This window comes from Ascochyta rabiei, chromosome 9, assembly GCF_004011695.2.
Source record: "Ascochyta rabiei chromosome 9, complete sequence".
Lineage (NCBI taxonomy): Eukaryota > Fungi > Ascomycota > Dothideomycetes > Pleosporales > Didymellaceae > Ascochyta > Ascochyta rabiei.
In genome coordinates this window covers 931677-957006 of record NC_082413.1, presented here as the reverse complement: position 1 = coordinate 957006, position 25330 = coordinate 931677, and the positions used below count along the sequence as shown (strand labels likewise).

The 25330-nt window shown below is 54.3% G+C and overlaps 7 protein-coding genes across 7 annotated transcripts, besides 18 other annotated features; 3 read left to right on the top strand and 4 right to left on the bottom strand.

Annotated features, from left to right (window-relative positions):
- Positions 1-1090: 1090 nt before the first annotated feature.
- Positions 1091-2442, top strand: EKO05_0005879 (uncharacterized protein; the record flags this gene model as incomplete). Its single annotated transcript, XM_038939636.1, has 5 exons — positions 1091-1189; positions 1240-1516; positions 1573-1853; positions 1906-2316; positions 2383-2442. The coding sequence occupies 5 exons, from the start codon at positions 1091-1093 to the stop codon at positions 2440-2442; spliced, it is 1128 nt and encodes a 375-aa protein (XP_038798896.1).
- A 576-nt stretch (positions 2443-3018) lies between these two features.
- Positions 3019-3059: a tandem repeat.
- Positions 3060-3845: 786 nt separating this feature from the next.
- EKO05_0005878 (Non-specific serine/threonine protein kinase) lies at positions 3846-5847 on the bottom strand (the record flags this gene model as incomplete). The annotated part of the gene is made up of 6 exons (XM_038939898.1): positions 3846-4910; positions 4963-5118; positions 5171-5375; positions 5427-5538; positions 5599-5721; positions 5805-5847. The coding sequence occupies 6 exons, from the start codon at positions 5845-5847 to the stop codon at positions 3846-3848; spliced, it is 1704 nt and encodes a 567-aa protein (XP_038798895.1).
- Positions 5756-5795: a tandem repeat.
- An 81-nt stretch (positions 5848-5928) lies between the features above and the next one.
- Positions 5929-6104: a tandem repeat.
- Positions 6105-6110: 6 nt separating this feature from the next.
- Positions 6111-6201: a tandem repeat.
- A 159-nt stretch (positions 6202-6360) lies between these two features.
- Positions 6361-6426: a tandem repeat.
- Positions 6427-6468: 42 nt separating this feature from the next.
- Positions 6469-6497: a tandem repeat.
- A 93-nt stretch (positions 6498-6590) lies between these two features.
- Positions 6591-6754: a tandem repeat.
- Positions 6755-6898: a tandem repeat.
- A 661-nt stretch (positions 6899-7559) lies between these two features.
- Positions 7560-7589: a tandem repeat.
- A 23-nt stretch (positions 7590-7612) lies between these two features.
- Positions 7613-7650: a tandem repeat.
- Positions 7651-7845: 195 nt separating this feature from the next.
- Positions 7846-7878: a tandem repeat.
- Positions 7879-8232: 354 nt separating this feature from the next.
- Positions 8233-8257: a tandem repeat.
- Positions 8258-10982: 2725 nt separating this feature from the next.
- Positions 10983-11031: a tandem repeat.
- Positions 11032-11275: 244 nt separating this feature from the next.
- Positions 11276-11299: a tandem repeat.
- A 122-nt stretch (positions 11300-11421) lies between these two features.
- Positions 11422-11465: a tandem repeat.
- Positions 11466-12358: 893 nt separating this feature from the next.
- On the top strand, positions 12359-13336 carry EKO05_0005877 (uncharacterized protein; the record flags this gene model as incomplete). The annotated part of the gene is made up of 1 exon (XM_038945860.1): positions 12359-13336. One exon carries the CDS (start codon positions 12359-12361, stop codon positions 13334-13336), a length of 978 nt encoding a protein of 325 aa, XP_038798892.1.
- A 38-nt stretch (positions 13337-13374) lies between these two features.
- EKO05_0005876 (uncharacterized protein) lies at positions 13375-16230 on the bottom strand (the record flags this gene model as incomplete). Its single annotated transcript, XM_038945859.1, has 1 exon — positions 13375-16230. The coding sequence occupies one exon, from the start codon at positions 16228-16230 to the stop codon at positions 13375-13377; it is 2856 nt and encodes a 951-aa protein (XP_038798891.1).
- A 1450-nt stretch (positions 16231-17680) lies between these two features.
- Positions 17681-18016, bottom strand: EKO05_0005875 (uncharacterized protein; the record flags this gene model as incomplete). Its single annotated transcript, XM_038939684.1, has 2 exons — positions 17681-17865; positions 17935-18016. The coding sequence occupies 2 exons, from the start codon at positions 18014-18016 to the stop codon at positions 17681-17683; spliced, it is 267 nt and encodes an 88-aa protein (XP_038798890.1).
- A 2552-nt stretch (positions 18017-20568) lies between these two features.
- Positions 20569-20600: a tandem repeat.
- Positions 20601-20641: a tandem repeat.
- A 124-nt stretch (positions 20642-20765) lies between these two features.
- Positions 20766-20841: a tandem repeat.
- A 130-nt stretch (positions 20842-20971) lies between these two features.
- On the bottom strand, positions 20972-21643 carry EKO05_0005874 (uncharacterized protein; the record flags this gene model as incomplete). Its single annotated transcript, XM_038945858.1, has 1 exon — positions 20972-21643. The coding sequence occupies one exon, from the start codon at positions 21641-21643 to the stop codon at positions 20972-20974; it is 672 nt and encodes a 223-aa protein (XP_038798889.1).
- A 1568-nt stretch (positions 21644-23211) lies between these two features.
- EKO05_0005873 (Lysophospholipase) lies at positions 23212-25250 on the top strand (the record flags this gene model as incomplete). The annotated part of the gene is made up of 2 exons (XM_038939872.1): positions 23212-23263; positions 23314-25250. 2 exons carry the CDS (start codon positions 23212-23214, stop codon positions 25248-25250), a joined length of 1989 nt encoding a protein of 662 aa, XP_038798888.1.
- Positions 25251-25330: the final 80 nt, after the last annotated feature.

The window sequence follows — 25330 nt, the reverse complement described above, 5'->3', positions numbered from 1 at the left end:
TGTTGAGGTGAAGTGAGAACAGCGCAGACAACTCGCTCCTGCCTGTTCGTACTGATACAGACGGCCTGGCTGTCTTCGTCTATGCGTTCTTCTCCCTAAAATCACTAAAATTGGGCGAGCAGCAATACAAATCTGTCAAATACACTATGCGACGTTGATCTGAGGACTGAGACTGCCGAGTTTTACACACCTTACATCCCTAACAAACAAAATGCTGCAGGATTCGCTCAGCTCACAACTTTAGAAATCTTCAAGCGTTTGGATCAGTACATTTTGCTTGTTATCGACGTGCTTCTTTTGTGCTTTATCTTCGACAAGGCTCCATCTAGCTGACTACGGCAGGTGCACAGAAGACTGCTGAGAGCGACCTTACGTGCAAACACGTAATTTTTGCGGTTTAGGGTCTGGTAATTCATTCTACACTGCTTAGGTCATTGAATGAAAAGGCCACTCTGGTCATTGGCATCAACATGGAAGCCGGCAGCGACGCCCTTACTTTGACCCTACCCAGAATGGCTACGCGGAAGCACTACTTCGTCTCCTGCACAACAAAAGCAAATCGGATACTGATGTTTTGCGCATGGAGACATGTAAAGTGTGTCAATCGTGCTGCTTGTCATCCAATGTCATGCTGACTATAGCTAGAAGCAAACTAGAGCCTGCGTTGGTGAGCCACGCTTGCTCTCGGACAAACGAGCCGCTTATGGTACTGGGACTGAAGATGGTCATCAATACAAGGCATCAGAGGTGATGATGCCCACATAAGGTCAGCTTTTCCGAACACCTAAAGCTTTGAGAGCGGTGCTTGATCTTGCCAAAGCGGGGTGAAGCTTGGGTACTTTCCAGATCCGTCTATGGTGAGGTGAGGTGAATGCAAGTGCCACAGTCCCACGCCTTTTGTGCGTCCACGTGCAAGTCTAGCTTCGAAACGAAATCTCGTTGAAATCTTCACCTTCATCGCAGTTTTTGGCTCTTAACATGGTCGGTGGGTTCGGGGAAGGTTGCAGATTCGTCAACCCTTCAAGACCAACAACCCACCAAGGACGGTCGAATCGAGCAGAAAGCCTCCATCTTCAATTTTAACAAATCTATGGATGATATGGATTCGCTGTCTGAAACTGAGATTGGAGAGCTGCGAGCCGCTGACAACCAATATGTGCTCTTGCTCATTGACGTACACACGCACATGGTATACATAGCGAACCACCTAGGAAAAGATCTCGCTGATCGCTTCTCCAGTTCTCCGAGTTCCTCATGTACAGAGGCTCTCAAATGGTCGGCCGAAAAGATATGAGGGGCCGTCTCCATGACGCAGTCAAGCACCACACGGACAAGCTCGACCCCTCGGTGAGCGCAACCTGCCGTGTTGTTGTTCGCGGCTACTACGACATCGAAGCTCTGGCTGAACCGATGCGCGACCGTGTTCCAAGGTTCGCTGCTACCCTCTCTGCGATGGACCCGTACTTCGACTTCACATACGTGCTTGGCGAGGCGGCCGTGGAGCAGAAGATCGTTGGTACGGTGCCTTTGCCGCGTGACCAAGACATGGTTTGCTGATGACACTGTGAACAGATCTTTACTCCGCAGTAACGAAAGATGAGAACTGCAAACACATCCTCCTCGCAGCCTGGGGACGCCCTTCCTACCTGCGCATGCTGCAGGTCCCGAACAGTAAAGCAACGATCGTGGAAGGCAGCTCGATGAAGCTCGGCATACAAGTTCTCCCGTTGCGTCTACCGATTGTTGAGTTGCCGCTTCTCTTCCACGTTGAAACAACAGAGCACCGAGTTGTTCTTCCGGAGTCATCGAAAAGCTTCCAGCAGCATGCATTGTATCGACTGTTGTATGCACAGGTACGTAGCCCACTCTTGCTTGCCCTCACTCGACAACCTGACTCCGATGCAGAAGGCTTGTGCAATTGGCGAATGCGGACACGCCCACACCACTGTCCAGGCTGCAGCCACAGCTATGAAAAGCAACGCGAATGATCAAGTTCGGCTCAAAGGCCCGCTCCCGGATCCAAAGACGGCCATTCGAGGCCACGTTCCTGTCAACAAACGCGGCGAGCGATTGGACCTCTACTTCCCACTGCCTAAGAACGCACTTCGTCGTGGATTCGACTTGCGATTTCCTCCTGGCACCAAGCAGCCGTGCAACTGGCATCATCTCTCCAACAACTGCGGGAACACCCCCACCTGCCCATACGACCATTCAGACGTGACGAAGGAGGTTCTGGTCTATATGCGCTTCCGGACGACTCTGATTCCTTGCACGGATGGATCTCAGTGTCGCCGTCTGGACTGCTTTTACGGTCATGTATGCCGTAGTGAGAAGTGTGCAAGGGGAGTCATGCAGTATTGTCTAATGCGGGCGTTCCATCAGGTAAACCCAAAGGTTGCGCAATGGGTGGAGGGGACGTGGACGTACCGCAAGCTGGTGTAGACACACACCAAGCACCAAAGGGCTTTCAAGAGCGCTGAACTGGTCACGACTCCCAACTGGTTGCTGGATCTTGCCAAGTGGAAAGTTTTTTCCCAATCTGTGGACGTGGTGGTGGACGTATCTTGGAACATGTCGCCCATCAGGAGGGCTTTCGAGGCCAAGATGATCAGCACCGGGTGAGATGGAGAGAATGAAAACAATACTAGTATCAGCTCTTCTTACTACCAAGACTTACCCACCAAACACATCACCACCTCCACCTCCTCTATCAAGGTACAGATCATCAAGGCACAAGCCCGCGCAAAACCATCCCGTAGCACAACAGCATCCGACACCGCACTTCCCCGAGCAGGCAATCAATCACGACGTGCAGGAGTCCTCGATCCGAATCAGCTCCACGATCTTCACTGGTAAAACAGTTCAAGACCGTACAATCCAGTATCCATAAATCACCCTACTATACCCACGACATGCACGCAGACTCGGCGTTAACACACGACCAGCGCGTTCCAACGACTGAAGTGAGCTGAGGTACCATGACTTACCATGACTCACGACACGTTACCACAAGACGATGCGATGCGAGGCGAGGCGAGGCGAGGCGAGGCGAGGCGAGGTAAGGTAGGGTGCGTCCCAACAAGCAACGATGTGCCGTCTTGGATATAGCTCGGACCACACGACATAATTAGAGACTGAGGGGCTGGATGGGCAGGTGCACGGGCCCTGTGCTGTGCTGGCGACTCTATACTGACAGGGGGAAGTAGGTGTGTGTTTCATCCCATTGTGCGGATCCAGCGTCGCTGTATCTGAGACGTAGCTACGGAGATGCGGTGACGGATCAGGCAGGGTCTGGAATCTCACGGCGTGGTTCTGCCGCCGTTTAGCATGTAGTGGGTCGGTGAAATGATACAAGATGCCAAGTTTGTGAGGTTTCGAAGCGTTATAGGTGATTGCGAGGTATGATAACCAGGTAGGTAGTGGAGATGGGCAGGCGTGCGTCCGCTTCCCTGCAATTGCGTCACCCTCTCCTCCCATTATGTCCCGTCCCGCCTTTTGATACTGGATACAGCCGAATGTACATGCACCTTGTCATAGGTACCTTTTAGATCTTGCGTCCCTCTCTTTCCTCCGACGATGCGTATATGACGTAGGAATCCCGTCCCACATGCTACGCTGCGCATCTAAACGCAGAACAAACGACCCACAACGCCAACTTGCATACCGCCCATGATGGTGGAAGATGCATGTGTATGCAATATAAGAAAGCGGGGCGTCAAGCCAGAAGCGCAAAATGGTATGCCAGACTCGCCAAAACGCCTCGCAAGAAAATCAACTCGAAACAAAACGTCGCAAAGGAATTCGTCGAGCCGTGGGAAGATGACTGGATTGAGGAGTGGAGGCCTTCAGGTATTGCTGATGATGACCCGAGCACCCTCTTTGCCGAGCACGCCCCTCTCTTTGGCCTTTGGGCTCCTGTCCCGGCCTTTCTTTCGACTGAGAAAGCCGAGCATGCCTGATGGCTTCTCGTGCTGAGGCGTCTGTACGAGGGCAGAGCTCTGGTTCGCCATCTCGGACCACGACCCGGTTCCGTCCAGGACTACCTGCACGCCGCCGCCCATGCTGGTACTGCGCTGTGAGCCGCGCGGTCGGCTGTTCATGGGGCGAGAGAATGAGGGTGTCGTGGTTTCAGCATTCTCAGTGGGGAAGTAGTCTGCATGTTCTCCGCGCTGCGATACCTGCGAGCCAGTAGTCGACTTGTAGCCCCGATTTAGGTTGGCCGTGGCAAGGGGTGGGCTGCCATTGGGCGAATGCGTGGTGGATCGAGGGTTGGTCATGGTCGTGGAACGGGTAGGGTGGAGATCGGCTTCCAGTGATCTTTGGCTTGCCAGAGGACGTCCCCAGGGGTCTTGCTGGGCAGCAACAGGGGCAGGAGCGTGGTCGCTGTTGCTCTGGTTGCTGGTCCTTGAGCCACTTGCGGAGTCGTTCGGGTCTGCGACGACGATGGCGGCAGGCCGTGAGTCGGCGACGACGGTGTAATTGAAGGGCTCGAACAAGGTCTCGATCATCTTGTGTAGCTCCTCCGCTCGAATCTCAGCGTCTGTTGCATCGTCCTTCAACGCTTCTCTTGGTTTCTGCCGACGCGCTCGTGCCTCGAGCGGCGCCTCTTCGAGCAACAGCTCCTCGAGGTCGTAGGTTGCATCGAAGTTTGTCTTGTCGCTCGAGGGGATGAAGATGGGGGTGATTTCTTTGGCTTCGAGCGCAGCGAAATCGATGGGACGGAAGAAGGGGTTGTCGATGAACGAGTCGAAACCAATGGCCCCAATTCTTCTCTTACGGTCCTTCTCCAGCAGGGAGCTGATAGCGTGCAGACATGGCATCGAAACAGGAGGGCTGGTTACGGGGTAGGTGGGTTCACCTTTGGCGATCTTGGCGGCGAGGGAATCGTGGCTGCTTGCCTCAAAGGGGCGCTGTTGTCCTTGTTAGCTTGTTGCTGGCGCGTGTTGGAAAAGCCAGAGTCACCTTGTTGTAGATGCACTCGTAGAAGAGCACGCCGAGAGACCACCAATCCACCTCACACGAGTATCCCTTGCCCTCGTACACTTCAGGCGCCAGGTACGCAAGCGTTCCCGACTTGCTGGTGAGCGGCTTGTGGGGGGTGAAGTCTGAAGCCACATTCTGCGTCGTGTTAGCAGGGGTGCTGCGATGCCAAGAAGGAGGGGCAAGGTACAAAGTCAGCCAGATGGACGTGTCCGTCCGAGTCCAGCAGGACATTGTCAGGCTTGATGTCCCTGTGTACGATGCCCTGCTGGTGGATGTATCGCACGGCGCAGCCAAGCTCTGCCATCCAGAAACGGACCGCCTCCTCTGTAAACGTCTTTCTCGAGATGTGGAATCGCAGGTCGCCGCCGTTCATGAGATCGACTACAATGTAGCTAGGGCTTGTCAGTGGCGGGCAGGGGTCTGGTGGATGCGTCTTCACGTACAGGTATTCAATGTCCTGGAAGCTGTAGCGCAGGTTGCAGAGGAAGGGGTGGTTGAGGTGCTCGAGCATGCGCCGCTCTCGAATAATGTTCCGAACGCTCTCTGACCGTACGACTGTGACACGGCGTCAGCGCTCCGATGCGTGGAGGGCGGGGGCAGTGCCGGGCTGGTTACCTTCATCCTTGCGTATGTATTTGAGGGCGAATGTGAGGCCCGTGTCTTTGCGCTCGACAATGCGGACTTTGCCAAAGGCACCTTTGCCGACGACGCGCAGCAGCCGGAAGTGGTTGAGGTTCACTGTGTGCAAGAAGTCAGAATGGTGGGGTGGAGGGCAGGTGCAGATGCAAAGCCAATGCAGCCGCAGGCGCAGAACAACGCACCTTGGTCGGTGAACACCACGGGCTTGCCGTTACTCTGACCCATGGCGGGCTACGATGGGGGGAGAGGTGGGTGCGGGCGTCGTTAATTAGGCATCCAGGCAGGCGTGCGAGCGTGCAGGTGTGGGAGCGGGAGGACGAGGCGTGGGGGAGGGAGGACGAGGGCGAGGGCGAGGATGTGGGTGTGGGTGAGGGTGAAGGCGCGGACGAGGGTGTGGGTGAAGGCGCGGACGAGGGTGTGGGTGAAGGCGCGGACGAGGGTGTGGGTGAAGGCGCGGACGAGGGCGAGGTTGCGGGCGCGGGGACAAAGGTAGTCTGGTAGTCTGGTAGTCTGGTAGTCTGGTAGTCTGGTAGTCTGGTAGTCTGGTCGTCTGGTCGTCTGGTCGTCTGGTCGTCTGGTTCGGCGTGGGAGCGGTGGTGGTGGACAGGCAGGTGGAGCGGACGGCAGCCAAGGCAGGGTTCAGCGGGGACACAGGGCTCTTTTAAGTCTTGTCGACAAGCACAGGCGGGCGATGGGCGCTGAGCAGGCACGGCCGGGTATTGCTCGACACGCAGATAGGGCGGAGGCAGAGACAAAGGCAGAGGTAGCAGCAGCAGCAGCAGCGGCGGCGGCGGCGTCGGCGGCAACGGGGAGAGTTGCACGGAGAGAGGCTTGCAGGTTGAAAGGAGGCACAGGCACAGGCACAGGCACAGGCAGGCATAGACAGGCAGGCAGTTTTGAGGCAGCACGTCTCGTCGGCGAGTCCCAGGGCAGGCTAGCTTGGGCGGGCGTGCATTTGGTTCGGTGGCCAGTCAGTCAGTCAATCAGTCAGTCCATCAGTCCATCAGTCAGTCCATCAGTCAGTCCATCAGTCAGTCCATCAGTCAGTCCATCAGTCAGTCAATCAGTCAGTCAATCAGTCAGTCAATCAGTCAATCAATCAGTCAATCAGTCAATCAGTCAGTCAGTCAGTGCCAGTGCCAGTCAGTGCCAGTGCCAGTGCCAGTGCCAGTCAGTGCCAGTGCCTACTATCGCACACACGCCAGGCCAGTACACAAGTCAGTGCCAGTGCAGTGCCAGTGCAGTGCCAGTGCAGTGCCAGTGCAGTGCCAGTACCGACTCTCGTACACCCGCCAGGCCAGCATCCAAGTCAGCCCCTCCACACGCGTGCATGGATGGTGCTGAGGTCGTACAGGGTACATGGCAGGGTGCAGGACCGCCTGCAGCGCTGCAGGTGGCGCGCCGCAGGGAAGCCCGGCCACGTTCTGCCCTGCCCACGCCGCAGAGAGGGAACGACGCACCGCGCTAGGGCCCGTCAGGAGTCAGCAACCCTGCACCCAGTGTTTCTGCGACACCTCAGGCGGATCGAGGGATGCGCATGCTGATCTGTGTCGCCCCGTCAAGCTGGCAACCGCGGCACCCTCTCCTCCCAGAGGCCACGCACCGATGCCACTGGCCGATGCCACGGACTGCTGAGCATGTCCGGCACTTGTCCCTCAACACACAGCACGTGTGCCTGTCTGGGCTTCATCAACGTGTGTCTGTCTAGGCTTCGTCAATGTGTGCCTGTCTAGGCTTCATCAACGTTTGCCTGTCTAGGCTTCATCAACGTGTGCCTGTCTAGGCTTCATCAACGTGTGCCTGTCTGGGCTGCACCAGGCCGACGACATGGTCCTGTCCTGCCTTATCGCAGCGCCCTCGGACACCTCATCAAAGTGCCCGCCTGCTCGCTGCTCACGGCTGCAACCAACTGCTCGCTTAGCTAGCTGAACTCTCCACCCACGCACGCCCACGCTCACGCCCACGCCTCGTGGAAGCTACCTTGCTTGCACACCGACACCACCGACACCACCGACACCACCGATACCAACCACAGCCAGCCTGGGCCACCGCCCGGCGCTGCACCCCCATCAGACGCCCGCTTGCTGCACCACGCCGACCTGCCACCTGCTCGAGCGCCCTTCACCACAAACCCCCCCGCCGTCACGAGACATCGGCCAAATCCCACTGCTCACACGTTGTCTCGCTCCCGTCTGATCGGCACCAGGCCTGCCACTTTCAAAACACCACCACCACGATGCACCACGACGCACCACCGTGCAAACAGACCGCCTGTTGACCTGCCCCATCTCCATCTCCTCCACCTGTCTGCCCGCTTTCATCTCACCCACCGCTCTCTCCCTTCCCCATCCTCAGCTTTGCTTGCTTTGCTTGCTGTCTCCAACACCGCCCCGCCAGCGACACAAACGCTTCCACGTGCGTCGGCGCAGAATGTCACTTGCCCGCACCCTCTCCGCACCCGCTGATTCGCCCCTCCTCACCTCTTACTTCTTACCCACTCTCCTCTCTGCACCCCTTCGGCCCGACCATAAACGTTCAAGCACGCGAGGATCGGGAAGGCTTACCGCTTCGCTGTCCTCGAGATGCTGCTGGCGCCCTGTCGCCGTCTGTACCACCAAACCACCACAACCACCACGCTGCCTCTGCTTTCGCCCACTGCCCAAAGTCAAGAAACAGACAGCTACCAGCTAGCCCAGCGAGTTCGGCAAATAAACACGTCCACCTCATCTTCCCATCGCAAACCACATCAAGTTGGCATGCAAAGAACTGCTGAACTTGAACATGCACAATTCCGTCAGCGCCTGGCGATTGGAAACAGACCAGCCACAGCTGCTTAGACTATTTACTTTTATCAGCGCCTGGCAATTGGAAACAGACCAGCCACAGCTGCTCATACCATGTACTCTGTCAGCGCCTGGCAATCAGAAACAGATCAGCTACAGCTGCTTGAACTATTTACTTTCCCCCAGATGCCAGATCAACAGATCGCCGGATTACCACATCTACAAGGCTACTCAGGGGTAACTGACGGTGACATTGCATTGCCTGTGATAGGCGCTACGTCGTGGCCCTGCTCACTTTCTCCTTCTGGTCCTTCCCGCATACCACGGTTTTTCCCAGATCCTCATAATTCAAATCTTGCCACATCGGAGCATTGTCTCCCGCAGTGCTTCGCGGGAGGGCATCGGCATGCCGTTGCGTGCTACGGCGGGTGGAGCTTAGCACATAGATCTCTTGACTCGGCTGTACCATCCTGCTTGGTGGTAGTGCTGCGTTTGCATTCCTCATCACGTAAAGCGGTTGCACGGAGAACCGCACACTAAAACCAAGTCGAGGCGGCCTCCGAAACTTTTTGCAGTGGAGTAGGCGCCCAGTGCACCGCGAATGAAAACGGGACGCACTTTTTGCCGGCATGGGCTAGAAGGGGTATCCTCGGAGGCTCGGACAAGGCTAGAGACATGTTCTAGAAGACTTCCACAGGCTACAGACATGTGCCACAGCAAGCCTACGCGAAGCTACTGCATGACACCAAGTGCTGCGCGCAGCTCTGGAGCGGCTCTTGGCTCCTTCGCTCGTCTTCAGCCCCTTGCATCGAATCACACGGTACCCTTACGTCACAGCTTGAAGATCGAGCAGCACCAGATCTCGCGCAATCCGCCTACAGCCACTACCAAGCCTTCGAAAGAGACGGCGTTGGGGATGCCCTTCCTGAAAGCATCAAAGGATTCCGAGCCTACACCTTAGGCTTCGGCACAGTAAGCCTTATCTCTCCGATCGCGAGACAACTCGGTCCCTGTAGGCCTCGCATCCATGTCTAAAATCGCGCTCGTCTCAACTCGCTGCTCGCTTCCACGTCAGCCCGAGAAGAAGACGGCAGAAGGCAATGTTGCCGAAGTCAAGACTGTCAGGCATCCATCATTTACCAATCTTGAGTACATCGTGTCCTCCAAGAGCAGCACCGTGAACCAGAACTTCGGCCAAGCCAAGCCATCCCAAGTTCAGCCTCCCAAACTGAGGTTGGCGCTCACTCAAACACCCGCGAGCCGCATGCAACGGGGCTCAACAAACGCCCTCGGCTTTTTGGTCGAGGCGAGGGGGAATTTCCAGCCATCGAGGCTGCTGCCGCGAGTCTTGTCATTGTTGTGTGAGACGACGATCGCCGGGAAGGAATGGACGACCTCGGGTCAGAACAATAAATTCTCCACAATTTATCAACGTCGACGTCGCTAAGATGCACAACAAGCGCCAGCGCATGTCAGATGCGCAAATCCCGGAACCCACAAGGATATCTTCGAGAAGCCTGATTCCGCGCTTTGCCTCTGCGGGAAGGTTTCACGGTGATCTTTGCACTACTGAGTGGCAGTTCCGGTAGCGACCTGTTGTGCCTCCATCCTGCTACACAACACCCGGTGCAAAGGTCTTGTAGATGCACTCGATATCGTTTCAGGCCACCATGTATTCGCGTGGCAGTTCTCGTCGAGGCGTCGCAGGGCGTGAACCAGCGAGGTCAATCTAGCTGCCACACTACGTACGTAGCACGTACTCGCAGCTACTTCCTCGAAACGAGACCAACCCACAGCGCACGTCTCTGGGTCTCGGAGCCTAGAGGAGCAGTGTGTCTCCTCACCAAGCCCTGCATCGAGCAATTCAGAGCCTGGTCCTCACGATCCCAGCCTTCGCACGGTGTACGAGGGGTTCACTACTGCACCACCACATCCTCGTATCTTCTCACGCACTCACGTAGCACAGCATATCACCACCACGCAGGCTGGGGCACCACACATGGTGTTTTCATATCTGGTCGGCTCGCCGACCTCATCCGGGTACACCACAACGTAGTCGGCATGCCGACCAAGCCCAGCATCTCTCGCACCACGTGGCGCTGCAGAAAAAAGTATGCACGCAATATGCGGCTCTAGCACCCAACTCCTTGGGTCAGGAGCGCTACAGTACAATGCAGTGGAACGAGTCTCTGTAGCACCTTCCCAAGATGTCCAGCAATAGAATAGAGGTGTTGGAGTCGCCGAGGTCTGTCGACAGGCAGGCAGGTAGCCGTACGAGCCCCAAGTGAAGATTCTGGGTTTGGGCTCTGCACCACAATTTACCACGCTTTGTCTCTACCTGATCGTCTCGCCGTGCAGGATACTGGTCTGTACTGCAGCCCGTCTTCCCCCCTTCAAGTGTTCCTTTCCACCTTTGATCTGGCCGAGGAAAGAAAATAAAAAAAAAATCGCTGTTGGATAGAAGACTGCACTAGCTACACACACCTGACTCCCCCCTCTTTAGGAGAGGCTGGAGTTGGGGACTTACCACTAGTCCTCGGCGAGGTTGAACAGGTCGATAGTCAATCAATAGATCCATCTATCTCTCTCTCTCTCTCTCTCTCTCTCTCCCTTTCTCTCTTTCTCTAGAAACACCTCTTACCCTAGAGCCCAGCCATGATCTGCTCACTCACAACCCAAGACGCAATGCGGAACGCCGTCCCAATTCCTACTTCCACTTCTACTCGCACTCGCACTCACACTGCCCAACCTAGACACGGGACGGAGGAGTAGAGAAGAAGGGCTGGGCTGGGCAGATGAATTCGTACGTTGCCGTGAATGCGGGTGGATGGGTGGTTGAGTGGGGAGGTTGTGACTTCACCTACTGGGTTGGGAGGGAGAGAGGGAGAGGGAGGACAGCTAGCTGCTACGTCCACGAATGATGAGGAATTAGATGGGTGGAGTAGGGAAAATCGTAGTGTTCAGAACCTGCGTATCTGTTTGGTCATCTGTGCTTGAAAGTTGTCGTTCACTCTGTTTGTGGTTGTTGTTGTTGTTGTCTGCTGTTTGCTGTTTGCTGTTTCTCGTACGTATTCATGCTGTGATATCCCCCTAGTGTGGTATCGAAGCTTCGAGTCGCTGGTGCTGCGGTACAGTACAGTCAGTGTGGATTTATGGATATGTATATGTTTCTTCGACTCGTGTAGTTGGCTTTGTTTACACACGGAAATGAAGCGTGAGGCTGACGAGCTGGACATATGCCATTTCGCGAGCTAGGGGCGGCTTTGATGCTGGCTGCGTCGTCTGGGTGGGGACCGTGATCTAGAGGTAGAGATCGGGGGAGGAGGATTTGTAGTGTTGGAGATTGTAAAGACCCCATATTCGACGTTCTTGATAGGGGGACATTACTCCCTGTTGCGGAGGTGCTATTTTGGCGTCTTTCTGTTATATAACTATAATGAATAGTAACTGCTGTAGTCCTCCTCTCTATTGCTACCTTGATTCTTGCTTGCGAGACGCAACTCTTCCACGTGAAAAGATTGGTGGTGAGACGTTGGGTTCGTCGTCGTGTCTTGCGCGTACCCCAGACCGTTCGAACATCCCCATTGGTCGTCGAGTTGCTGGAACGCTTCACATGGAAGAAATACAAGGGGGGTGCTTGAACGGAGTAGAAATAGGATTTGCCACAGCCGGGGCTTTCTTCTTGTAAAAGATCACTAGATGCTCAGTGCAAGCAGCTCGTATTTCTGCTCCGTTCAGCCCCCCTCTTGTACCATGTTGATCACTAATGGTCATTACAATAAAGTTACACCTCCCATGTCTTGAGTACTTCACTGCCGAGGTAAAAGCACTAGCGGCATCCGGATTAGTTATCTCGACATACTACATCTCGACCAACGATCAAGCCTACAGATCCACCCCACACAAACACACACACAGTCCACACTGCATAAACTAATCCAAACTAACTCCCAATGCCAAACCCGACCCCAGAACCCTTCACCGCCCAATTAGCCCTCACCCAACTCTCCGAATCCACATGGCAAACCACATCGCACCCCCAGCGCATGGGCAACGCCCTCCCCATAGCCTACGGAGGCTACGCCCTCACCGCCGCGTGCCAAGCCGCCCACCTTTCGGCCCCAGCAGGGTACCATCTGTACTCCTTCCTAGGCAACTACCTAGGCCCAGCAAGCACCGACCGGCCGCTCCGCGCCACAGTGCGCAGCGTACGGCAAACGCGCTCGTTCGCCACGCGGCACGTGGAAGTCAGCCAGCTGCAAGATGACGGAAAGGAGCGCGTCTGTTTGTTTGCGACTGCGGATTTCCACATCAAAGAGCCCGCGGGCAGTCTGCTGACCTACCATCGTCCCCCCCGCGGCGCGTACTCGCATTGGAGCGAGTGCCCGAGCAGGACGGAGACGGCGGATGCGCTGCTTGCTGCGGGAGACATCTCGCGGGAGACGTATGCGCGGTTCGAGAGCGCGGTCAGGGTCAATGCGGGCTTGTTCGAGGCGCGCATGTGTCCTGAGGGTGTGTTTGCGCAGAATCTTACGGGGATTGCCAAGGCGGTGCCGCATTCGCAGGACGATAGGCCGTTGGTGGAAAGGACGAGCGCAGATTGGTTTCGCTGTGCGAGTAAGCTGCCGTCGCAGACAGAGCAGCTGGGTGCGCTAGCGTTCTACAGTGATGGGGCGCTGAGTTTTTGTCCGTTGAGCTTTAGTCATCTGTATCATGAGGATAGCGCGGCGTGCTCGAGTTTGGATTTTGCGTTGAGGGTGTTTGGTGAGGTGGATGTGCAGAAGTGGTGTCTGAGGGAGATTACTACGAGTGTGGGCGCTGAGGGGAGGACGTATAGTGAGGCGTGGATTTGGGACGAGGAGGGCAGGGCCGTGGCGTGTATGAGTCAGCAGAGCATTTTGAGGGCGTGGCCGGAGAAGGGGAAGTTGTGAGATGGTATATTGACGTGATTTACTGTAGTCTGGACGAGCTACCATATGCGCTTTGCAACCATCGCATACCGGCTGACATGGCCGAAATTGGTGCCTCGTTCGCGCTCCTGGTCTTCCTTCTTCTTCGCCTTCTCATCGCGCTCTCTCAGACTCCGCAACCCTTCCGGGTCGTCATGGTGGAGGTACCGCCTCTTTTCCTCATCGACGTCCACCACGCCCCACCCTCCGATCCTCTTCCCGCCTGTTTCGACGTTCATCATCTCCCTCTCTTTCATGCCATGGCAGCGCTTCCGTGCAATCGTAAGCAGGAACATGCCTAGTAAGAGCTTGAAGGCCAGGAAGATGAAATACACGACCAAGAACACAATCAACATTGTGCTTCCCGCGATCAGGTCGTCAAGCGTCCAGGAGGGGAGGGAGTACCAGGATGACCTGGGGACGCCGGCGCCGAACGATGAACGACCGAGCGCCCGCCGGAAAACGTGGTCAATGTGCGCAAGGGCTGCGGTGGTTGTGGGGGATGATGTGGACTCCGATGTGAGCGAGGTAGAAAATGAGGGCATCGGAGGCGGCATGTAGGTCGCAATGAACATGTGGTAAGTCTGTATCGCTGCGCGGATGAACAGACAGGATAGCGGGATTACGGGAAGACCGAGACGACGTGTCAAGTTTGGGTCACTGAAGGCGTTGGAGTAGTAGTCCTTGGCTAGGACGTCGAAGAACTTGCCGTACACTTGTGGTTTTGTCTGGTTGAACTTTGTTATGTAGGCGTGCTTGAGCCAGTCCACCGCCATCTCGCTGCCCAGAACCAGGAGGAATGGGTTGAGGACCTGTGCGATGTACTTTGGGAAGATGGTAAAGCTCATCGGGATGATGCTCGAAGCTGTGAAAGAGGCTGCGGTCGTGGCATTGCTGCTACCAGTGAACATGGCAGTCCAAGAATTGGCACTGCTTTGTATGCTCAGCCCGCCCACTTCCACCATGTTGCGCATGGCGATGATGAGCAGCATGAGCCACAGTTGGAAACGCTCGACCACATCGGCGCACGTGATCTGGAAAAGACTCTCTTTCTCGAACTTCTTAAAGACAGTGCCCTTGATTTCAACGAATTGATTGGACATGAGTAACGTCAGCAGCGCGTTGGAGTACGAGTTGACGGCAACGTTCAGGGTGATGACCTGGTAGAATAAAGCTGTGGCATGCACAACAGTATACACGAGGGCGAGCAGGAACATCCAGAACGGACGGATGACTTTGCTGCGGCCGTCAGGATTTCGGTCGAGCGTCTCGCGTGAGAAGAGGCACTCGAGGATGTCCTGTCCGAGAGCCGACAGCAAACGATCGCAGACCTCAAGGAGGTTGTATATGACGTAGAGTTTGATAGCAGATTGGCCACGAATGCCGTGATACATGCGGCTTGCGTCGAAACGCATCAAGACGAAGCAGCTGGAGACGACTAGCAGGCCTTTGAGGATGTCCGCTTTGTGGTTTGGCAGGAGGAGTGACGGCGTAGACTTTGTGCGGCGGTGACGAAAGCGCGAGTTGCGGCTGCGCTTCGGCCTGGGTTCTTTTAGGTCTGGGGATTTGAAGGTGGTCACCGTCTCGGCGTTCTGCCTGGCAGCAGCAGCGTTGGCGGATTGTGGTACATTGCCAGACGGCTTGCGTGACAGAGAAGGCGGATATTCATCTGCTGGTGTAGCGGCGGGCGTGTCCGTGTTCTTGCGTCGCTGCCATACACGCGGAAGGCCACTGTAGATGAAGGCAGACAGGTCGCGAAATTCCTTGACGATGACGGAGCCCCACCACTTGATCAGCACGCCGACAGCGAGCAAGAAGCGCAACGGCAGGATGGTCATGACGTGCATCCAGGCGTCGAGGCAGGCAAGAGCGCCGAAAGCCAGGACACCCTCGACCTGGTAGGGGATCTGCAAGAAGTTGAGCAGGCGCTCGTACTTGATTGCGGAGGACTCGTAAGGGAAGTCGTCGCTCGACGGACGGTATATGTACAGCGGAGACGGACGGTCAGCGGACAGCTCCAGCGACAAGAAGGTCGGCATAGACATGGGAGGTAAGGGGAGCGCTGGTGCGGGCTCCACAAGGGGCGAAGGGGCCAGCCTCCGATCGTCTCTTCGCTCGTCCTTTCGCTCGTCCCTCCGCTCGTCTCTTCGCTCGTCCTTTCGCTCGTCCCTCCGCTCGTCTCTGTCGTAGTTTTGTGTCGTCTGTGGTCGAGAGCGTGTGCTCGAATCCATCCTGCGGATGGCTGGTGTAGTGACAGATCGCGAATTCAGGCCGGGGCGGCCATGCCTCAGCTCTGTGGCAGGTGTCTTCAACACGACAATCTCCTTCTCCGGGCGCCGCTCACGACTGCGAGAGTCCCTCCGCTTCTTTTCGCCGCTCGTCGACCGCATATCCTTCAGCTGGACGGGTCTCTCCAAGACTAGGCCCAGCACCCTGTGGCCATCGCTCGACTCATCCTCCCCAGGCGTCGCGCTTTCGAGGGCGTCCTCGAGAATAGGCGTCGCCGTACGCACAGGAATACTCGCAGGCTCGCTCGTGAGCTCCTGCATCTGGCGCGGACTGAGCTTGAGGACCTTGTCGTGCTCGGACACGCTGCTCGTCCGCCGACCATCACCAGGGCGCTTGATGGGCCGGAGCCTCTCGCTCGTGTCTGACAGGATGGCTTCCTCGTGTATGCTCGTCCGCCTGCTGGTCGAGACACTGTTCATGGCGGGGCTCTGCGCAGTCGACACCTCCTGCAACCATGCACTGTCCTTCGCCTGCATGCTGACGCCATTCGGTAACGCCACATCGTCCGGTTCCGGCGTCGACGACGGCGTAGGAAGCTGCTCCGCCGAATGCGCCTCAACTCGTGTCCGTGATGTCACCCCATTCATGGCGGACAGGGCTCAGATAATTGCCCGAGTGCATGTTGAGTGTTGCTTGTCCACTGCTCGGCGTTGGTCAGCTATTGAAGCTTGGTCTTGGCGCCGATAACGATAACGAGACCCTAACATGAGTCTCGCAATATTCTTGTCCTCAAGCATCGACTGCCTCTTCCGAACAAATTCAGGTGAGGGGTAGTTGAGACAGTGACAGATGAATTGTGGTATACCGTGCGATCCAGGAGCTGGGGGACGATTCATCAGAATATCATGTACGGAGCTGGCCTTCTCTTCCACATACGACCATAGGACGTTGAAAACAAGGCTTCCCGTTCGCTCAGCCCTATTTAAGCAACGTACCGGCGGATTAGTAGTTAGGTGGGTGACCACTAGCGAATACCCGCTGTTGTATGTTTTTGGATTTTGCACCCGATGGAATGTTAGATGATTGACAATAACACAACCTGTCTAGTCTTGCACGAGGAGTGGTCCATCCTGTTTCTAAATCCACTTTCAGGGCTATTATTCGAACGGCAGGGCGACCTTACTGTCGTGGCGCACGTCGTTAATCTCCCCTTTATGGTCCTCTGATGCCATCAGAACGAGAGAGCGCGTCTCAGCAAGCGCACAAGGGCGTCTATCATGCGTGCGCAGTTTTCCTTTTGTGGACTGCCAATCGAAGACTGTATGCCATGGCGTTCAGACTGCTTGGATAGGCGTGCCATTTTTCGAGGCAGGAAGCCACAGTCCATGAACAGACACTTACGTCTCGCTGCAGCTGGGCTGCGTTGGCTTGAACCTTCATCATGAAAAGGCGACATTGTCTTGCATATACTCTCAGAGTTCGTGGTCTGACATGTCTGGTGCTGGAACAAGCGCAGAACTGGACGAAAATGCAAAGAGCTTGGAAGTGAGCGTAGTGCGTGAAGATGGTGCGGAAGGGGCGCAAAGGACTACTGTAACACGGAAAAGAGTTAAGAGGTGAAAAATATGTAGTTCACAGTTCGGGTAGGCATCTTAGCAAGAAGGCTGGCGGTGGCCTTAGGGGCCAGCCCGTCGCAGGCTCCACTTCACCCATATTTCAAGTTCGGCATGTCGCCATGCAAATGACTCGAAATGGGATGCAAAGAGTAGGGAGCCTGTTTCAGGAGACAAGAAAAATTGTAACATGAGCAAAGCAGGCGGAGAGGGCGAGAGAGCTTGTTTTCGAAGCCTAAAGGCTGAAGCGAAATAGGAAGAACGAAAATCCCTCAAAATCACTTGAAGAGTGACTTGAGAAGAGAAATAGGTTAGCCGAGAGCTACTTTGATGTGTACCTTTTGGTAATGCATAAGGGCAAGGTTAAGGAACACAAGTTTTCAAAACGGGTTAGAAAATCTGAGTCCAAGACAGTAGACTTATACGCCTACGCGTCATCAGATTCCTCGCCCTCCTTACGCAAGACTCCCAGGCTGTAAGTCTGCTATTTCTCTGCATCTCGATCTACGAGCACAGCATCCTCAGTCTCTGCCGTGCTTCTCTCCTCGGCTTTCTCTTCCGCCAGTCCCGCGTCTGCGGCCTCGCGATACAAGTGCGCGTATGCTGCGGTGCGGAAGCCGGTCTGCCGTTTGTCCATCTCCTTGCCGGTGAAAACTATGGCGCTCTCATCTATAAGTGAAGTCAATACATGGTTACAGCATTAGTGAGCGAATAGTGAGAAGGTCAGGGTATAGATACCTGCGGATACAGTGACTGGAGCAGCTAGAACGCTAGCTCTCCGTAGCGCAGCGGCTAGAAGGATGAGGGTATGAGGCTGCATTGTGACGCCAGGTGGAGATGCTCACAAAGGTGGTAGAAATTTCCGAAGACTGAACCAGTGTCTCTCTTACCTCTCTTCCTCATTATATATTTATGGTGAACGGCTGTCCGCAAACCTTGTTCTACTGTTCTATTCCGTACAGGCTCTGTGTAGGTACGTGCCACCTGACTCAACCAGTATCTCACCGCATGCGCTATCTTAACCCCGCAGCAAGTTACATCGGGAGCAACGACATAATGTCATAGCATTATGATATAATCGAGCTACCGTGTAGTGTAATGTTGTGAATACAAGCTTCTCCTTCCTATCTTGGCGGCTTGTAATCGGGCTTAGGTCGGGCCTTGGGCGCTCACGGCGCCTCCGCGGATCATCTTGTCTCCTGCCTCATTCGGCTGCAGTAGGAAAGATACGCGTGTTTAGACACATGTTGCGTGATATTGTGTAGGTGCAATACCGTTCGACATCTGTGACTCTACCAGCGTTGAATTTCCATAATTCATCTTTCTTAACGCCATAGCACCATCATATGTAACAGTCCCAGAAGACGAAGAAAAGCTGCTGTCAAACTCGGCGTCTGAGGATGGAAGTCTTCCAGACTCTGATAGACGAATGTTTTGGAAATCCTCAATTCTAAAGAAAGCACCTCTAACGGCAGTCTTGCATTAGATCGCCCACTGCACCACAATTCTACTCTTAGTAGTCCTCCTCTTCCAAAACTTTAGCACTGAATCTACTACACCACCCCGAGGTGATCAGATCTACTCGCCCGTATATCCCAAAAATAAACAGCCTCTTCATTATGAGTACAGTCCTGTACCTGGCTCCTTACTTATAGAACACTACCTTACAATCGTAGGATCTTTAAATCTGCATTCTGGCAGAACACCATTTACAAAGGTACCTTCCTCAAGATCTGATTCTCGTGAAACCAACCTGACATAGTAAAGCCTACCCAGGGCCACCTTCGAACGACACTTTATCAGCATGGAGACATCTGACTGACACACCGGCCATGAACCTTACCAGAGATGAAGTTACTCGCCTTGGACTATCACCAGACACTGTGCAGTGGCCTAAGAGCGCAGGAGGCGTAAGCCACATCTTTCTTTGCCGATTTCTGGAGCCTATCTTCTCAGAGCTCGATCCAAAAACGACAGGATCTCCTGTCATCTTCACACCCGGCTCATCGTCAAATTCCACGTTTTGATTCACAGGGGAGAAGTTGAAGCCCACCGACTTTTGTACTGACATACTGGCAGGGTTATATCGCATATCTCAAATCTGCGTATTAACTACACTGCCTTGAGGCCATATGGATGAGACATTATTACAACAAAACACCAGAACTGTTTCCGAAGCTGAAAGCAAAGATTGAAGAATTACCTGAGATAGAAGAAGCGCACTTTGAACATTGCGTTGATGTCATCAGGTCTGATGCCATTTTCCTTTCTCTCCCTTTGTCTTCTAGTATACATTGTCTTATTAGTCTTTCCATCTTTATACACAAGAGTTGCTCACTGAAAATCTGCAGGCAAAGATTGATGTGCACCGCCGACGCGTCTGTCGTAACTTTCCGCTGGATGAAGGGGCTCTCAACGCCTTATCCAAATTTTCACTCCGGGCACATGTGTGCAGACTATGAAGCGCTACTCCAGTGGGGAGAGGGACGAAAGGCGGATGTGAGCAAAGTAGAGGATTGGGATTACCATGTCAACTTAGAAGAAGGAGATGTTGAGATCGATCATCTGCCCAGATGATGGCGGCCTCGCATGTTTGTGGTAGCGACGTGTCCCGCCCTTGTAACAATCGGAAGCCACTACTCCTCCCGCAGTTTGCCTTGTCATCTGGTGCTTAGGGGCGGCTTAAGCAGAGAGCCTACATAATATTGTTATAACACCTTCGTCAGCTGATCAGAGTGGAGTGGAGAATACAGTTCACAAGATTTTAATGTCAGCCCCTTCACAATATACGCGTGGGATCTCAGCTTACTATCCTTACTTTAAACCTACCTGTACTCTACCTGCCTTTAGAACCACATAACAGCACATCTAACCTGCCTTTCCAAGCTTTTATTTGTTCCGTCTTTTGCACGGTCGTTGGTACGGTATGGTGGCTACGTTCAGTAACATCGACGGCATCATCCTCAGTAATAGGCAAGACCATAAAGCCATCAGCCGCCCACGCAGCCTCAGCCTCCTTCTTCAGGTCAAGCTGCTGTTCTCACGAGGAGCAATACATGGTCAACATTCTGTTCCGCGATCCGTTTGTCTCGACGATTGCAGCATCCACAATGCTTGCGTCAGTTTACATATTGAACCGGTGCATCCGAGCCTCACAATTGTACCAGCCAGTGCCTGTTGTTGTAAGCCCGAGTTTACCTGCAACGCAAGGTATCACTGAGGTACAAAATCGGGTAGAGAACACTGCTTCTCAATCGTGTAGATAACACCGCATTTCGTCCCTCTTTTACACCGCATCGGGGGTGTATTTTTACAACATCTAGTGTGATTCTAGACGGGATAGAACTTTTTAAATCTAATGGTATTTTATTACTATCTATCTATCTATCTATCTATCCATCTATATAAATATATATCCATATAAATAAATAAATGAATAAATAAAGAGTCGATTTATAGTGCTACCTGGGTCCCTTTCGGGTCAGTGAACACTTAACCTCTATGTCTGTATCCTGTAGAGCAGACGTGCCCTCCGGCCTGGCCTCAATATATCTATATATATGTACGCAGAGATGCAAGATGTAAGGGATAAAATAAGATAAGATGGGAGAGGTGAGATAAGAGAGATGAGATGGGAGATGGGAGCGGAGTAAGGCTATACCTATATAGATAGGTTGATTACTAACTGCTATTATTAAGACTCTAATTGCTAGGTAAGGTATATATGTAAATAACACCGGGAAATCGTGTAAATTTACACGGACTCGGCGTCAATTCACTCATTTACACAAATATGCGGTGCAAAATAACAACGGACTGTGTATTTAACACCGGGGTTGTACCTCAGTGTATACACGCCAACCCCGCTTGTAGGGCCATGCCAGTCTTCAGTCAAATAGTGCAGCACGGCGCCATGCGTCACTACAGCGACGTTCCCCGCCTGCAGACTGGCCAGAAAGTGCCGTGCTTTCCGGCACCTCGCTACTACACAATCGCTCTGAGGCGTGAATATGACAGTCACCTTGTCGGTCCAGTCAAGCGAAACCAAAGAGAAGTTGACAGGCTTACCGCGGAATTCCTTCTCCAGCTCTGCCACCAGCAGGCCAATGTCACACGGCAAATCAGACATCTTCTGCACCTCATGGAGAGCGATGATGCGCAGGTCTGGCTTGGATTGGAGTAACCCATAGAAGATGAGGAGTGCGGTGTGCAACGTCCGTCGCAGAGGGGAAGCTACAATGCAGTCGATGAAATACATATTCCCAATCTTCCAATCCAGATCTTGACGTTGTTGCTGTCCTGTAAGGGTCAGTCCAGGATCGCGAAATTGGCGGCCTTCGATATTGAGGTTGTGGAAGCCTTGCGCGTGCTGGATGAGAGTGAGCTGTTGGGGAGGTATGGCTGTGTGCTGTGGCGATGGCTTCGTAGCCTCTGTCTCTAGATGCATTTACAGTACCATCATCTGCAGGTCAATTGGCTGCTCCACCATGTGATATGTAGCATGGAAGCGTGTACTCAGTCCGTGACGATTGCTCGTTCACCGTGCACCCTGCTCTTACTGTTCAATCAGGCCAAGCAGAACTTATGGAGAGACTGTGCTAGTCTATATTGAAGCCGCAACGTCCACCAGACGGGTAGTCACTTAGTGTGGTACGAGTGCTGCTCAGAGATCAACTTATCACTGGTTAGCTGCGCGTGGAGGTGCAAGCACCAACGACGTAGTCAAGAGTTCTTTGGCTCAACGTCACTTCCTCGGACTCGGAAGCGGGTCTTCAGCCACCCGTTGCTGCCGCCCGCGGGCGACGGTCCACATTCAATAACACCACATGCGTTCTACGGTGATCCTCGGCAGGGCTGATTATGCACAGCGCATGAAGCCTGAGAAACGTCGTATTTTCGTACGAAAGCGTACTGCACGCGATATGACGGGCGGTAGTTCCAGAGGGTGCGCGATCTGTTCGCTTCAATGGGTCTCCAGGCTGATCGAGCAAATGATGCTGGGCTGCGGCACTGCTAATAACTGTGATCCCATTCTCATTTACTCGTTTACTGTGTAGCACTGCTGACTGTGTCCAGATATCTTCGTCCGCAGTTCGAACGACGCCCAATCATAGCGCTCTATGGCAGCTGCGACATGAAGCGCGAAACTTTCTTGCAACGCCGCAGCATCCAACGTCTCCATAGCAGCGTCATCGTCTTGCGCTTGTGAGCCACTGGTACCACACGCGTCGGAATACCGGTGGCTCAGCGAACGGCGCCGTCATAAGCGCTCCGGCAGCAATCTTCCTCGTGCGTGGTCAGCTTCAGCAGCGTGTTGAGTGGGCGTTGGCAAACGTCTGGTCAGTTGTCTGCACTGCCGGCTCCGAAATGGGAGTCTGTGCAATCTCCACTCCTAAAGATCTAATTTACTGGAGCACGTCCTGTGTGGAGGCAGAGCGCGAAGTCCGTGTGCTTAGGTAGGAACTGCAGTTTTTGTGTTCTTTTGGTGCTCCGCCACAGGGCAGGCGCCCCAGCTGAAGTAAGCTCAGCGCGTTCTTTGCACTATGATTGCCGGTTTCCGAACGTTTCGCAATGCAGTGCAATTTGCTCCTTGCTTTCGAAACTGGGCGCCACCATCGTAGTGCAACACACGAGGACGGGCTCAGAGTTGGCAACACCAGAAGTCGATGAGGCGAGTAAGCTGAGTGTACGAACGCTGCGGCACTCGACCAGGCTTCACATGGCAATCTGAGATGAGGAAGCAGCCCAAAAATACGTGGGATGGGGATGGCGATCAGGGACCCTAGCCACGCCAGGCGGCTTATCCTAGGCTCGATGAGGTCAGATCTCTCTCCTAGCTCATCCGGTGTTGGCACCGAAACACTGCGGCATTGATCATTCCGTCACTCCCGTTCTTGGTCGTATTCACATCATATAACTGTTGCGCCTCCGCTGTCGTGTCTTGAAATTTCTTGGAGGATCTCTTTCTACGCGTTTCCTTTCTCTCTCCATCCTTACTCTCTTGCCCAGTCCGAGATGAAGTACACCTCCTTTCTCACGGTTTCGGCCCTGACAACATTAGCGAGCAGTACGTTACTCGCCTTCTCCTATGTACAACCCCTGCTAACAAGGCCCCAGCTTCTGCCGTCGGGCCTCGTGACGCTATTGAAGCTCGAAGGGTTGCACCTGTCGACTATGCCTTGGATCTCGTCAAGCGTGCATCACCGCAGGCGCCTGATGGCTACGCGCCGGCCGTCGTCAACTGCCCGTCTACACGACCCAGCATCCGCTCTGCAGACAAACTCTCCGACTCAGAAACTGCATGGTTGCAGAAGAGGCGGCCAAACACCGTGGATCCTATGAAGAGCTTCCTGTCACGTGCCAACATCCCCAACTTCGATGCTAGCGCATACATTGAGAAGCACCGCGACAACACGACTGCACTGCCCAACATTGCTATCTCGTTCTCTGGTGGTGGATACCGTGCTCTCTTGAACGGTGCGGGCGCTCTGTCTGCATTCGACAATCGCACACGGAATGCTACAAGCAGTGGGCACCTGGGAGGACTGCTGCAGTCTGCTACCTACGTCTCGGCCCTGTCCGGTGGAGGCTGGATGATTGGTAGCATCTACGCGAACAACTTCACAAGCGTGCAGAGCATTCAGGATCAGGGAGAAGGCACGGAGATCTGGCAGTTCCAAAACTCTTTGTTCAAGGGTCCTCCGACTGGTGGTGTCCAGCTCCTCTCCACGGTCGATTACTACCACAACCTGGTCAGCACGGTCAAAGATAAGGCCGACTCGCCTGCTGGAGCATTCAACATCTCGATCACAGATTACTATGGCCGTGGCCTGTCCTTCCAGCTTATAAACGCTAGCGATGGCGCGCCTGCGTACACTTTCTCTTCCATCCAGGACGATCAGGCGTTCTCCAACGGCGAGGCACCCATGCCTATTCTTGTCTCGGACGAGCGTTCACCTGGAGATATTGTTGTCTCTCTGAACGCCACTGTTTTTGAATTCAACCCCTTCGAGATGGGCTCGTTTGATCCCACTACCTACGGTTTTGCTCCGTTGAAGTACATTGGTTCCAACTTCTCCAACGGAGCGCTTGCGCAGAGCGAAGGCTGTGTTGCGGGATTCGACAACCTTGGGTTCGTTATGGGCACCAGTTCGTCGCTGTTCAACCAGATCTTTCTTTCTCTAGGTGGCTTTGACCTGCCTGACTTCCTGACAAGCGCCATCTCAAGCGTTCTCGCCGATATTGGAAAGGACCACGACGACATTGCGGACTACACCCCAAACCCCTTCTACGGCTACCACAACGACACCAACCCCAGCTTCGACCACGAGCGTCTTACGCTTGTCGATGGTGGTGAGGATCTCCAGAACATTCCTCTGAACCCTGTGATCCAGCCTATGCGCAACGTTGATGTCATCTTCGCCGTCGACTCCTCTGCAGACACGATCGCGCCATCCGCACCCAACTGGCCCAACGGCACGGCTCTGATCGCGACGTATGAGCGTGCCGAGACACCCATCATGAACAGGACATCTTTCCCTTACATCCCCGGCCACGACACTTTTGTCGCTCTGGGTCTCAACAACAGACCCACCTTCTTCGGGTGCAACAGCAGCAACGTGACATCGGGCGACAACATTCCCCCACTTATCGTCTACCTGCCCAACTCTCCGTACAGCTTTGATTCGAACACGTCGACATTCGACAAGCTCGACTACACTCTAGCGGAGCGCAACTCGATGATTCAGAACGGCTACGACGTGGCGACGCAGGCCAACTCGACTCGCGAAGGGGCTTCGGACTGGCCCGCGTGCGTTGCTTGTGCCATTCTTTCGCGGTCGATGGAGCGCAACGGCGAGACTGTTCCTGAGGCTTGCCAGCAGTGTCTCACTTCGTACTGCTGGAACGGCACGCTGGCCACTACGTCGCAGCCATACTTTCCTCGGAAGCTTGACGCTGAGGCGTCGACCAAGGACAGCGGTGTTGGCAAGTTCTCACCCAACGCTGTCGGGCTGGCTCTGGTGGCAGCCGTTGCCGGATACCTTGTGATGTAAACGGCCTTGTGGCTGAGACGGCTTCTTGCATTTTGCTTCCTCGAGGGTTGGCGTTTTGACAGAGTGATACCATCTTTCAT